The following is a 15,585-nucleotide window of genomic DNA, read 5'->3' as shown; positions in this document are numbered from 1 at the left end:
ATTTATTATCTTTATCGAGTGACTGGAATAGCTAGCAGTTACTGCAGCTCTCTAGAGTATAGGTTTTACTGAGATTTTTGCTTCCTCATTTGCCTCTTCCAACAAAAATTTAATGGCACTGCGTATCAACACACATGCCTGATTTTGAAGAACTTTTACTGTACCTATGATGTGAGAACACTTGCAGCTCATACTATGTAGTAGAGAGATAGCAACAAGAATGTTCTAAGTGGGCAGGTCAACAGATGACAGTCAACTGCAGCAGTCACACCTTCTGAATAACCTGGCAGAAAATCCAAAGAGATTCTGGTCATATGTGAAGTATGTTAGCAGCAAGAAACAATCAATGCCTTCTCTGTGTGATAGCAATGGAGATACTATCGAAGACAGTGCTACCAAAGCAGAGTTACTAAACACAGCCTTCCATAATGCCTTCACAAAAGAACACGAAGTAAATATTCCAGAATTCGAATCGAGAACAGCTGCCAAAATGAGTAACGTAGAACTAAATATCATCGGAGTAGTGAAGCAACTTAAATCACTTAATAAAAGCAAGTCTTCTGGTCCAGACTGTATACCAATTAGGTTCCTTTCGGAGTATGCTGATGCATTAGCTCCATACTTAACAATCATATACAACGGTTCGCTCGACGAAAGATCCATACCCAAAGACTGGAAAGTTGCACAGGTCACACCCATATTCAAGAAAGGTAGTAAGAGTAGTCCACTAAATTACAGACCCATATTGTTAATGTCGATATGCAGCAGGATTTTAGAACATATACTGTGTTCAAAAATTATGAATTATCTCAAAGAAAACGGTCTATTGACACACAGTCAACATGGGTTTAGAAAACACCGTTCCTGTGAAACACAACTAGCTCTTTATTCACATGAAGTCTTGAGTGCTATTGACAAGGGATTTCAGATTGATTCTGTATTTCTGGATTTCCGGAAGGCTTTTGACACTGTACAACACAAGCGGCTCGTGGTGAAATTGCGTGCTTATGGAATATCGTCTCCATCATGTGACTGGATTTGTGATTTCCTGTCAAGACAGGTCACAGTTCGTAGTAATTGATGGAAAGTCATCGAGTAAAACAGAAGTGATCTCTGGCATTCCCCAAGGTAGTGTTATGGGCCCTTTACTGTTCCTTAACTACATAAACAATTTGGGAGACAATCTGAGCAGCCGTCTTCGGTTGTTTGCAGATGATGCTGTTGTTTATCGACTAATAAAGTCATCAGAAGATCAAAACAAACTGCAAAACGATTTAGAAAAAATATCTGAAGGGTGCGAAAAGTGGCTGTTGACCCTAAATAAAAAAAAGTGTGAGGTCATCCACATGAGTGCTAAAAGGAACTCATTAAACTTCAGTTACACGATAAATCAGTCTAATCTAAAAGCTGTAAATTCAACTAAATACCTAGATATTACAATTACGAACAACTTAAATTGGAAGGAACACATAGAAAATGTTGTGTGGAAGGCTAACCAAAGACAGCATTTTACTGGCACAAAACTTAGAAAATGTAACAGACTTACTAAGGAGACTGCCTACACTACGCTTGTCCGTCCTCTTTTTAGAATACTGCTGCGTGGTGTGGGATCCTTACCAGATAGGACTGACGGAGTACATCGAAAAAGTTCAAAGAAATGCAGCATGTTTTGTATTATCGTGAATTATGGAAGAGTGTGTCACAGAAATGATACAGGATTTGGGCTGGAAATCATTAAAACAGAGGGGTTTTGCATTGCGACAGAATCTTCTCACAAAATTCCAATCACCAACTTTCTCCTCCTAATGCGAAAATATTTTGTTGACACCAACCTACATAGGGAGGAACGATCACCACGATAAAATAAGGGAAATCAGAGCTTGTACAGAAAGATATAGGTACTCATTCTTTCCGCGCGCTATACAAGATTGGAATAATAGAGAATTGTGAAGGTGGTTCGACTAACCCTCTGCCAGGCACTTAAATGTGATTTGCAGAGTATCTGTGTAAATGTAGATGTAGGCTGGTGTCACACAGCACTCACAATGAAAATGCGTTCCTGCACTGGTGCCACATTTTGTTGAGTGAGCTCAATATTTTCCTCTATTAAGGCATTAATACAAACAAGCTTACAGTTATCTACCACTTTATTCTTTGTCTAAACAGAAATAAAATGTTATGAAGAAATTAGGAATGGATGCATGAAATGTGTTTAAACTGATTTGTTTTCTTCCTTGATCATCAACATGAACATCAATTTGGATAGGGATTACTGGAGACTGGGATATCACCTTTCTGCTTTGACCAATGTCAGCACCAAGCTGAAAACCCGTTTTCAGCATACCCGACACTGCGACCAAAACATTGACCATAACATCCACAAAAATGCAAATACCGTGCGAACCAATACAATGATTAAACTGAATGAAATTACTGGGACAACTGTGGGAAAAAGGGCAGTTTTGGGCTGGTAAAAACTAAAAATTCAATAATAAAAGCAACAACACTGTTCAAGACACAACACTCAAAACTGCCAAAAAGTAACAGTAAAACCATACAAAACACATCATAAGATCATGGTCAGCCAATCCCCAGTTAACCTATATAGCTCAACCCTAGACCATGAGACCAATAAACCTTAACCTCCCTCCCCCCCCCCCCCCCCCCCCACAACTAAAAAAAACAGGTACCCCCAATCTGCAGTTCAACAACATAGCTCATCCCTAGATCAGGATACCAACAACACCCTCCCCCAACAACAGAAGCTGGTATGTTAATCTACAGTACACCTAAACTCTTCAACCCTATAGTAAAAGTGCACTTATGGTACTCACACTTTTCTGGGGTCGACCGAAGCGTTCGATCCCACCCGTCGGCTTTGACCCGTGATGTAAGGCTGTTGTGGTGTGTGATGTCATGACGGCGCGGAGTTTGGTTTGTGAGTGTGGCGTGTTTGCAGGTGTCGTCGTGTTATTGTTCATGGTGCCCTCTGGTGGTGCATTTAGGGGTTTCGTGTTGTGCGGTGTAATGGGTTCAGTTTGATCTTACTCATTCTAGTGACTTGTTTGCATTTTGGCTGTGTTTCGAGCAGAATTGGTTTCAGTGAGTTAACGATTAAGTGGTTTTGTGTGAAAGTTATTGTAGTGCTGTTTGCTGTAGGTTGTGTGTTAATTTGAGTAAATTAATTTGTTGCTGTTTTTGTTAGGTATGGATATGAAGGATAAAATCAATAGTATTCGCTTGAATGTAATGATGGGCAAGATTCCATTGGAGCTCATTAAATTTTTGCAGCTCTTTGTTTGACAGCGCTGGTCGTCAAGTGCTCTATTTGTGGCATGAAATTAGACTGGCCAAAGTTCTGGCATCTCGGACCAGGGACGGTCATATGTGGCATTGCCGTAAGGATGGCCTGTGGCGCTCGATACGTCGCAGTTCCTGGTTTGAGAAGGTCTAGGTTGGGTATGCACGAGATTGTATTGATGACTTATTACTTTTGTTATAGATCCTCACATAGTTTTTTGCACGCATGAGACTGGCATTGAGTGAGAGGAGTGTGCTTGACTGGTTTTTCGTTTTGTCGTGAAGTATTTTCTGAGTTTATTACGTACAGGGGTAAGTTGGGTGGGCCTGGGGTTGTGGTTGACGAGTCACAGTTTGGGAAAAGGAAGTATGGGAGGGGTAAGTCTGTGGTTGTCTCTGGGTGTGGGGGCTGCTGTAAAAGCAGTGGGTGTTCCAAATGTGTTTTCAGGGTTGTGGAGAGGCGGTCCAATGTGGAATTAGTGGGATTAATTGATGGAGTTTATAGAACCGGGTTCCACTATAGTTTCAGATGCCTTTTCTTCTTATAGGGGGTTGGGTGAGAGGGGGTAACAATCATTTAGTTGTTAACCATAGTTTAGAGTTTAAAAATTATGAGACGGGGGCTTGTACAAATACTGTAGAGGGGATGCGGAGGGCTGTTAAGTCAGTTCTTGGGAGGGGGAAGAGACGCACTTCCAACCTTCAGTCTCATTTAGATGAGTGCTGTTGGCCATTTTTTTTTTTTTTTTTTTCCCCCTTTAAGGACAATTAGTAAGATGTACATGCCAAGGTGGTTGGTTAGGGTGGTTTGGGTGGTGGCTGTGGCTCGGGGGGGGGATTTAGTTGTTGGTACTGTTTGCGAGGGGAGGTGGAAGTGTGTTGGTTTGTGATTTAGTTGTGAAGGATCTATTTTGGTTGCAGTTTTTGTTGAGTTGTAGTGTGTGACTGAGATTTTTTTATTTTGCGTTTGGTTTTTGTTTATAGGTATTTTATTTTGGGGTGAGGGGGGAGGTTGGGTTGGAGTGTGGGTGGGTTAGGTCTTTCTTTTGGTTGTGTACTTTTAACGTTTTTTGTGTGTGTGTGTGTGTGTGTGTGTGTGTGTGTGTGTGTGTGCGCGAGATTGTGGTGGCCGACCTAGGACCTAGGTTGCGGCGCCGGAACTTTTGTTGTGTAAGTTTTTATTTTTCTTGTTCTTAGTGTATTTGTTGTGTGTTGGGTCAAGGGAAGTGTTCCATTACAATATGTGGTTGTGGCTGTTGATGTTCTGGTATTGGGAGTTGCTGTTGAGCTATATAGGTCAAGGGAAGTGTTCGATTCGAATTTGTGGGATCGGGAGATGCTGTTGAGCTATGTAGGTCAAGGAAAGTTTTCGATTCCAATTTGTGGGATTGGGAGCTGCTATTGAGCTACGTAGGTCAAGGGATATGTCCAATTCCAGAGGATATTGTGTTTAGTGGAATTTGGGGAGTTTTATGTTGTCAGTTTTTTCCGTCTTTTGTGTGATTTTGTATGCGGGTGTGTATCTAAATTTGTTTATATTTAGTTTGTCCCCACCCAGAAACCCCTAATTTCCCACACTTGTCTCGTTAGTGTCATTAGGTTTTTTGTGGAACGTGTGTATGTTGGTTTTTCAATGTATTTTCGTGTTTGTTGTTATGTTTACGTAATGACGTCATAGGTGCCATGTTGGAGTCGTGGTGTATGGTCATTTCCGCCATATTTGTGACGTCATGGGTCAAAGCAGATGGGTGGAATCGGACACGTCTGTATTTCCCTTTTCTGTGATGTGTGTGCAGTTGGTAAATATGTGCGGTGAATGATGAATCAGAGAACAAGAAGGCAGAACCCTTGAGAAAACAGTTTATGATAATTATTGAATTGATTCACTGTCTTTTTTTTTTCATTAAATCATGAGAGAAGTTAGGTGGATCAATGTTTATTAATAATAGAGCCATACATTTGACATATTAATAAACACTGAGCCACCTACCCTCTCCCATGATTAATTAAAAATGTTGATCTACATACTTAGTGGTTATGTAGGCACCTAAGAAAATAGCTTAAATTTTATGACATATTCTGTTTTATATGACAAACATTCTAAACAATACATCTGATTCTTCCACCACGTAATGTCATACACTCCACATCATGACAACTTTAGCACATTAAATGACAAAAACATACCTCTCAAACACATTGTCACCACATAATTAAACTGGCACCACTTCATACACCACACCCTCTACAGCAACATTTCACCTCCACTCCAAAACAAACACATCGTGGCTCGATGGTGTCACACAACTGAACGTGACGAATTCAGGAGTTGTATATGGGTTTCATTGGTGCTCGTTTCACTTGCAACAATTTAAGCTGTGTTATTACATCCAAACTAACTCATAACCTCAGAAATTGTGACATATTCAGGAAAAAAGCAACTTTTTATGATAACCATGATACAAGATTGAGCAACTCTCACTGGTTACCGTATATTACCACGAATTGGCTGTGACCCATGATGATAAACTGCTATGGCAGCACACAAAACAGCAGCTGGTACACCCTACATGCAGTTAGTACATTATCTCTATAGGATGTTAAATTCCTGGGCATACCTCAAGCTTGTAATTACATGTCTCAACACAATACTTTGGTTATTGACTTCATGAGTCTAGTTTGAATCCAGGTGCTGAGTGCATCTAAAATCAGCATATTATCTTTGCCTTCACTTCTCTTCACAAAACATGAGACCCTCAAACCCTAGGATCTAAGTGGCCTGAGAAACTCTACTCTATGCTGATAAGATGAGCAGCAGTGTAAATCAATTATTTCACTTGTACAATCAATATGACCATCTATAATAACTGACAGTTGTTCACCATTTTCACACCGTGTGTGTGTGTGTGTGTGTGTGTGTGTGTGTGAGTGAGTGACACTGGGTATGTTCACCGAGAATATCAATGTGCTCACCAAAGAAGATAACATACACAACCAAGTAAACAAGAAATGAAAGTGGTATTAAATTATACTTGTACTGTAGAAATGTGAATATTCATATTGCTTACATTTATCTTTTTCTATTAAATCAATGAGAAATTTGTCTTTTGTTAGGTTAGCATCACCAAAATAAAATTCCATTTGGTTTTTCAGTGCTTTGTATATACGCTTCTTTCTGCGTCGAACTTCGTCTTCAGGCTTCCGACGGTGTTCTTCTTCAACTGTTACTGTCATGTTATCATCTATGTCTGCCTGTAGACAAAAGAAACAACAAAGATGAAGAGAATTTCAACATACACAGCAATGGAGATAAGTAACTTCCACAAAAAGTTTGTGTAGGCTTTATTGATGATTAACTATCATAATTACCTAAGGCAGTTGCAATTAATACCATCAAATGTTAGTTTCCAAGATAACAAAATGCAAGGCCTTAAAAAGGCCTGCAAAACACAAACAGGATAACATTACCCATCAAGCTCTGTCAAAACTTCCTTAGAGAAGTAATGTATGGCGATCTTGCTCTCAGTGGCACCCCCCTACTTCAACTCCTTTTACCAGGAGGAAGCCCTATAGAATATACAATAATTGTTAGGTAATCTAAAAAGGTAGACTACTGATTACCACTTTCGCGAAGTGACAACTATACAAAATTGCTAAAAACGCTCTTTCTTTTTCTCAGAATCTAATGCAAGATGATATCAGGACACGAAAGTCATTACATAAATGATATCGGTAGCGTAATCCGACATATCACTTTGTGACAACTTCGCACGCAGCTTCAAAAGAATGTACAGGGAACTGTAATTACATTCTGGAGTATACTTACGAGAGGCTGAGAAGAGCCACAACTTCTCTGAGCGACGCAATCACGGAAATTTCTGAACTACATATTACAGTCGTTACATCTCCCGCGTCTCTAAAGAACAACATGACAATCTCACATTGTGCACTAGATTTTAAAACGCCGAATGTTGTCAACGAACACCACACACACAGTACACGGCCAAGTGTTATACTCCTCTTTACACAACGAATCAGAAACGAAGAAAATTTGTTCAGAAACATCTCACACAACACGTTAATTTCCCAATGCTACACTCATCATTAAGGATATACAATTATAGCTGAACGCATGGGAACATGACAGTTTGGTCTCTAAGTTCTTTAATTTGCATGAACTAGTGGGCAATAAATTAGAAAAAAACTACGAACTATATCACACATACCATCACTTCGACTCCTCAATACCGGATGACAACACTACGATACAGCACACGATGTACAGTGTTTACTAACACCGAATAAGTAGCAAAGAGCTTATCGCTAAAACGTCGTGCTGACCAAAGATGTTGGAATCCTTGAGACCGAGACAGTGAGACACAATAGACGTTGAAAATTTGCACAAGCTTGTATGTCCATACCTCCAGAATAATGCGCTAGTGATGGACAACTTGAGTAATATGTAAGCCTAGGCTTGCGCTATGGTGGTCACTGTCAATTAAGTTCTTCTGGGCTGTTGACAGCATTGTCTATGAATAAAATTGTCTTACGTTTCGGTCACTACTGCAAGTGGCTGTCCTCAGGGCTTCGTGCTCAGCTGACAGCTAAATGAGAGAGACTTTAAATCTTATATAGTAGCGGAGGAAGTTGTTTACGTAATTTGATGGGGTACGTAGGATTGGGGGGGGGGGGGGGGGGGAGGGTGTTGGGCCTTGTTTATTGGCTTCATATTATTCCTTGTCATTGGTGGATAAAGAAGTGTTTGATTGGTGTTTTTTTATCTTTATTCACCAAAACCAATATTATACAAAGTAACCCACCATCTAAGACATTAGTGGGTCGAAGTAACATACAAAATTCATAATTATCAAGTAGCATGTACCAAAATTTTATCTACTTATTGTTAGTATTAACTACAGGATGGAAGGTTAGCTACTCTATGGGCATGCCTACTATTTGACCTACTATTAACCTATTATGCTATCTACTCTACCCTACTCTACTAAGCTACATCCTGCAGCGTTACATGTGTGCCAGCAAAATACAAACCTACTATCTCTTGGCCATGCCCACCAAACTAATCCCAGTGGGCGCGCCCCTGGCACTGGGCTGGCCTTAATGGAATATCGCTGCAGGTCTTTTAAGAATATCCTAGAATCTATTTCCTACTAATAATTTTAACTACTGAGTCATAATTAGTGTGCTGTATCTATAATCGGTAAGTTCGCACCCTCCCCTTAGTCCTGGACGCGACGGATCCCGAACGTCACGGCGGTCGGCCAGTACGCGTCCTGGCGGAATGGGATAGGTCTGTAATGTCACGTTTTTGCTCTTCTGTTACTCTATCTCCCTACGGTATTCTCTCAAGACCTTGGCGGATACCTCCCTGGCTAGTCTGTCGATTATAGTGAAGGTAACCGGGTTCCTGATTAGATGGAAGATATCTGTGTTTGGCAGTGAATTCCTTAAGTCTGTGGCAACGTCATCGAAAATGGGACACTCCTAGACCACGTGGTCCGGTGTACCTATCCCGGCACCACAGTCACATGAGGGAGTCGCTCTTTTCCCGAAAAGATATGCTGGGTACGGGCCATGCCCCGTGAGGAAGTGCAGCAGTCCCTTACTAGGCTAGAAATGCTTCATTCTTAATCGTTCGTGGATGTTTGGTAAAAATTGGTATGTTCTTCTCCATGTCTCATCCCCATCCCAGATCTCTAGCCCTAATTCCATTCACCTTCTTTTGATTGATCGTTTATCCCCCACTCGAATCCCCACGATGTCTTCAGTTTTTTCAATCTGCCCCTTTTTTACCCAGTATCATGCAGCCTGCTCACTGATTTTTACATCTAGGGGGCACAACCCCATGAGAATTAACAATGCTCACCCAAGGGATGTACGGTAGGATCCGACTGAACGCAATAGCACGTTCTGCTGCACTCTCTTCATGGCCATAGCAGGAATGACCCTCATGAGCCTGTGAGCCCAGACTCCGGACCCGTAGCCCACAATGGAGGTGAGGATTGTATTGTGATACAACTTTATGAGGTTTGGGGGAAGATGGAATCGCCTATGCCCTATCGTGATGAGGTTATTTAGGACCTCTAATGACCTATGAGTTGTATCTTCAATGTATGGGGCGAAGCTCCATTTCTCATCTAGTATTACTCCTAAGTATCGTGGTTCTCGACGACGTATTACCGGTGTGCCATCTATTCTGACTGTGGGGTTTCTGGTCAGTTGGCCTTTTAAGAGCAAATAGGGTGATTTATTTGGTGTAACTTTTTGTTTGGTTCTGTGGCACCATTGTGATAATATGGTCATGGTTCTTTCTATTTTGGGTTCAAATTCCTTTCGGCTACGGCCGCCAACCAACAGGAGGAGGTCGTCAGCGTAGGCTATCACCTCTAGCACATCTGCACTGTTCTCCAAGGTGTCAAGGAGAGGCTCCATATTGACATCCCAAAAGAGTGGCCCCAGGACAGAGCCCTGTGGACACCCCTTCGTTATCTTCTTCTCACTCTCCCGCTAGGGGATGATAGCAAGACCTCCCTATCCATACAACAGCTCCCAAGACATCCATATAGCGGCCCTGGACACTTCTTCTCTCGTAGGTGGGAGAAGAGCGAAGGCCACCACAGGTTGACAGGTTGTCGAAGGCGCCACTGATGTCTACCATGATGCCAACTATGTACTTATGTGTGGGCGACCTGCAGACCTCAGTCGCCATGGCGATTGCATCAGACGCTGAACGCCCCGGCCAGAAGTCGAATTGCCTACTGCTCATCCCACAGAGCACCTGGTGTGCCATCAGCCTGTCAGCCAGCAACTTCTCCAGCAATTATCCAAGCAGATCCAACAGACATATCAGTCTGTAAAATTTGACTTCTTTAGGATCTTTATCCTCCCCCTTTTTAATAATTACAAAGTTAGCCTGTTTCCAGATGGTTGGAAACGTCCTGACGCTCAGTGCCTCGTTGTAGATTCTTGCTAGAGGTGTTACTAGTTGAGGAGCGAGGTATTGCACCACCTCCGCTTTGATGCCGTCTGGTCCTGCAGCTTTACCTCTTTTAAGTGATTTGATGTGCGTCGCCACCTCGTTCTCTGAGAATGGGTACACTGCAGTATTATTTTGGTACACTTCTCGAAGAGTCTGCCTAATTAGTCCTTGTTCTTCAGTGTCCTTGTCTTCCTTGTCATCCGGAAGCAGGGACTGGAGAAGGACCTCAGCAGTTTCCTGCCATGACCCTGTCATCCGATTCCCATCCCTAATAATTGACTGTACCATAGGCGACCGAATCTTTTCTCTATCTATTTTGTATGGTGTGCCCCAGGGGTCTATAGCCAATATATGGACGTATTTTTCCCAGCTCTGGAGTCTAACCTTTTGAGTTCCCTTTGGAACTCTTCCTTCGGATTCCTCTAAATTTGTAGCAGTCTCTTCCCAGAAGACACTTCGCTGATAGTACCTCCTCGCCCTCCTGACCGGCTGATGCATCTGCCCTAGTTCGCCGGAACATGGTGACGGGGAGACCGTCCCGTCATGGCCCTCCTACTGGTTGGCATTGCTGCCTTCACCGCTCTAGCAATGGCACTTACTAGGTCTTCAGCGTGCTTGTCGACATCTTCATCACTGTCTGGCCACGTCCGGATGACAAACTCTCTCGCGAGGCGCTCCCAGTCTGTTTTGTTATAATTGAACTGACGCTCTCTATCAGTAAGCTCAAAGGTGATTACAGAATGAGATTTTCACTCTGCAGCGGAGTGTGCGCTGATATGAAACTTCCTGGCAGATTAAAACTGTGTGCAAGACCGAGGCTCGAACTCGGGACCTTTGCCTTTTGCGGGCAAGTGCTCTATCAACTGAGCTACCCAAGCACGACTCACGATCCATCCTCACAGCTTCACTTCTGCCAGCACCTCGTCTCCTACCTTCCAAACTTTACAGAAGCTCTCCTGCGAACCTCCCGAATTCGAGTCTCGGTCCAGCACACAGTTTTAATCTGCCAGGAAATTTCAAAGGTTATTAGATTATGATTACATGTCGTGACTTGGTTTCTTACCGTCCAGTTTTGCAAGTGACTGGCAATATTAGGTGATACTAATGTTAAGTCAATGTTTGTTCCTTCTCCTCCACCTCCAGTATAGGTGGGGGTATTTCCTGCTCTGTTAGCCACCAAGTACTGCAAAGACATGATTGTTTCCTCCATCTTCTCCCCTCTTCCATCCCGAGTGCCACTGTATCACAGGGGGGACTTCACGTTGACATCTGCCACCACCACTATCCTTCGACCTCTCAATGCCGTGGTTATCTGCACTAGTTGGTCGAGGTACACTTCAATTTCGTCACCATACTGGAAGTACATATTTACTAGGTGTATAACTCCCACGGGCGTCTGGAGTTCGACAACAATACAATGTTAGTCTGAGAGGTGCGCAAGCACTGTGATTCTTAAAGCTTTATTTATTACTATGATGGTGGCTTTAGGATCATTGCCGAAGCATACTGTTTGCCAGTTCACGGCAGCGAAAGCTATATTTCCCGCAAGAGAGATGGCTCCTGTAGACAGAGTAAGACTCATCTCCTCCACCACTCTTCGGGGCTCCTGCATGACCAGTCTACTGTTGTGCGTATTTAGTTGTCCCAGCTGTATCATGGCAGTCATGGAAAGTACGTGTGAACATATGAATCTGGGAAGGCCTTTCTACAGTCATATGCTATCCTACCATTAGCTGAGACAGCCTGATTGTAGATCTCATCAAGGTCAAATTTCTCATTCCTTCTTTGAAATACCTATTTGACAAGGTCACGCAGGGCGCCAAAGTCAGTTGGGAAATTCATGGTCTTTAACTGTATTCTTTCGACAGCCTCCATGGCCGAGAAGGTGACTTTACGTCCGTCCTGATGCCCCACCAGCACTAAGTGCCTTAGTGCTGTGGTCAGGACAGCTGGCTCCTCCAGACGGGATAATTGCAGAGCGAGTTCTAAGTTTGGATAAATCCTAACAGGATCTACCTCCAGGCGTTTGACCAAGGGTCGATCTGAGGTAGCTGTGGCATTCGTGTGCTCACTGCGTTCACTTGCAGTGGTTCTTCAGATGTGGAGCTAGTTTTTGCAGATGTCAATTGGCCCATCATAGCAGGACACCTTGCTTTTAATGCCCGATCTTCTGGCAATCTCAAGTTCCGGGGGGGGGGGGGGGGGGGTGGCCACCTGTTCCCATGGATCTGTCTGGACGCACACGTCCACCATTCCTTCTCTTCCTGTTTTGCTTTCTGTGACAAAGGTTAGGAATTGTTTGAATTTGACAGCCCTAGCCGCATCCCTGCGCCTCTTCCCCCGGGGACTTTCTTTTTGGCATCCTGCGCACTAGTGCCGTTTCAGCCATAATCGGCCCTCGAAATCAATCTCTGCTCCAACATCCTGTAGGTTGGGCATTTCCTCCCTGAGGCGTTACATGTCCTTTTCCCTCTTTTGACACATGGAATACAAATTCCAGATCTTGTGCAGTTCTTCTTTATATGATCTTCTGCTCCACATCTGGGGCAAGCTGGCTTCCGATCACAGTATTTGTGGATATGATCAAGGTCTCCACAATTGTGACAGTGAGGCACCACCAAGTAGTCCCGCACGTTAATGGCATGCCCATAGACGTAAGCTTCTTACACATGGATCCTGATACTTCTGCTACATGGTGTACTACATCCCTGTCTCTCGGGCCTGTCCTGAATCTTAGTTTGAACTCGTTTTTAAATTGTTGGTCTGTCATATTGTCAACGTTTTAGCTTTTAATCGTTTCAAAAGTTCACTGCTGTCCATTGTGACAGGTACATCGTACACGTTCACAAGTGGGTTCCTCTTTTTGGGAGGTTCGCACTTGTCTCCTTACATAAGTTTTGATTGTTCAAGATTTTATTTCTGTCCTCTTCTGTAGCCACATCTACAATAACTACATTCCTAGTTGCTTTTATCTTATAACCTTGATTTTCACCTTGATTGGATTGACCATTGTGGTGAAGATTTCCTGCACTTTTTTTGTGTCTTGGCCGGGCAGCAGTCTTAAGTGTCCGATTTCTGTGACACCTTCGCAATGGTTTCTTTCGTGGTTTGCGTCTTCGGTACAGCCTGAGCTACTACTCCTGCCCATGTCTTAACTGGTTGTCTTCGCAGCCTGAAGTTCTCTCCTTGTAATTCTACAACTCGCCCCTCAAGCCTCGCGTGAGCAATCGCCCAAGAGGCGAGCTCATTTTTCAGTGTTAATATCGCTGGTTGACTGATTTTCCCGTTTTTAACGTTGGACTCCAACAGTTGTGTAATTCTGTTGTATCTATCACTTACGCTTTCGTCGATCTGCTCCATGTCCCTTAATGGGTCGGGAGCAGAAGGCATTGAAGCTCTCACAGACGCACACAAATCGCTTGTCTCTAGTTCGGCCATGATTGACAAGTGATAAAAAGGGGGTTTGGAGCCCGTGTCTAAAACCTGGACCAGCTCCTCTGGCATGGGGGGGGGGGACTAAAAATGCAGATTACCCACCAACCTCATCCATAGGTCAAGGACACCTCTGAGCTGCCGGGTTCAGCACACCATTGCCAGTATACTGGTCTTCTTCAGTGGCCCCGTCATCGACGATTTCTCCCAGTGTTCACTGGCAAGTGTTCCCTGTACTCTGGAGAAGTGGATGCACTCCTCGTCCTTCGCCACCTACTTGCCCGGGCTTCCACCTAAAGGCCTAGGACCCGCTCCTACTCAGGTGGCGGGTCGGTCACCCAGTCGTTCGACTGTCTGGACCCAGCTAACCTGGCCCAGGCGATATCACCACCCCCTGGGTTTGGCAGAACACGCCCCGGTTACCCGCGGGCGTGGCGAAGCAAACTTGCCGACTTGTGCCGAGGTCCCACGCGGACGAACGAGGTCGCCGGCATGCAGACCACCTGCTGGTCTGTGGCCTGCGAATAGAGAGAGGGACATATGGTCAGTCCCTCAGACACAGCTCCCCCTGTGCCACGCACCCTTCGCTTTCGCCTTGGGTTGGGAGCGTTTAACGTCCTACTTTGACAGGAGCTTAATGTCAACCCTCACCATTCCACAGCCTGGAGATGTTATGAAATTGTGATGATGTGATGATTATGATGTTATGGCCCAGGTCTTATGTTGTGGAGTTTGATATCATCGTGAGGGTGCGGCACTCAATCTAAAGTTACATTCTCCGGAGGGGCTCCACACGTACTGGGGGATCATGGCCGACCATGTCTCACCCACCGCTTTTGATAATTCACGGTGGGCCAGTGAGGATTGCACCCAGTTAAGGGCTAGCCTTTCAACGTCATGCATGGATGGCCCTTCCCGTGTTATCTTCACCCCATCTAAAGGGGTTACTGAGTGCCGGGGCCACGTCAAGGCCACGGGATAGGACATTACGGTCCCCATCCCACTCAGGTTCCTCTGAGCCTCAAGGGTACTTCAGAACAATCTGAAGATTCCTAGGAATCAGAGGGTCTCCTGGCGGTTTTATCCCAGTTATGGAAGGCAACACACCTCCCCCAGGTGGCGCCATGCAGACCACTTTCCCGTGCGATTGGTGTTTACATTATTTCTTGCCTTTGGTGGAAATAAGGCGAATTAGAAACAGGCGGTAACTGTGCCGTTGTGCTGTTTACTTGTTGCCAGGCGCAGGCTACAGCGTGCCTGTGCTCTGGGTATGTACGACTGTCGCGGTCTCCAATGCGCCTGTTTTAGTTGATTTGTGCGCGCTGTCCTCAAATAGCGTTGCCACTGCTGTCAACCAAGACCAGTGGAGCCTGTACTCGTCCTTTCTGTTCATGCTGGTGGGCCGGTTAGCTATTTCTATCGCCTCTCTAATCTTTCTCCTCGCTATACACGGCCGTTTCGCCAGTATGCGGGTTTCACGAAATATTGTCTCTTTATCGCACTCATCCACGCATTCCGCCACTACTGATCTGGTGCATCGTCCCAGATGGATATAGCTTTCATGCTCTGCAATTCATGTGCTGATCGGCCGCCTCATTCCACTTACATACGCCAGTCCACATTCTCAACCAATTTCGTAGACTCCTGCAGTGTTTAGAATGCTCTGCAATTCCCGTGCTGATTGGCTGCCTCACCTCACCTACATACTCCAGTCCACATTCGCAACCAATTTCGTAGACTCCTGTGGATTATAGCTTGTCGACCGCATCTTTCACTAAGTGATTTGTTTTGTTATTACTACAAAAGATTGGCTTGATGCCGGCTTTGCAGAGAATTTCCCCACATGTTCAGTAACC

The 15,585-nt window shown here is 44.3% G+C and overlaps 1 protein-coding gene across 1 annotated transcript in view; it reads right to left on the bottom strand.

The window, feature by feature from the left end:
- LOC126092319 (la-related protein 7) overlaps positions 1-7,641 on the bottom strand; it is an 84,801-nt gene extending 77,160 nt beyond the window's left edge. The window contains exons 1-2 of the mRNA XM_049907855.1: positions 7,527-7,641; positions 6,369-6,552 (exon numbers count right to left, since the gene is read on the bottom strand). Coding sequence (XP_049763812.1) covers positions 6,369-6,552; positions 7,527-7,529 — 187 coding nt within the window. The 5' untranslated portion in view covers positions 7,530-7,641. The remainder of the gene's footprint in view (positions 1-6,368; positions 6,553-7,526) is intronic.
- Positions 7,642-15,585: the final 7,944 nt, after the last annotated feature.

The sequence above is a fragment of the Schistocerca cancellata genome, chromosome 1 (genome assembly GCF_023864275.1).
Source record: "Schistocerca cancellata isolate TAMUIC-IGC-003103 chromosome 1, iqSchCanc2.1, whole genome shotgun sequence".
NCBI lineage: Eukaryota > Metazoa > Arthropoda > Insecta > Orthoptera > Acrididae > Schistocerca > Schistocerca cancellata.
Note: the sequence above shows the minus strand (reverse complement) of the source record. Positions and strands in the feature narration are given on the sequence as shown.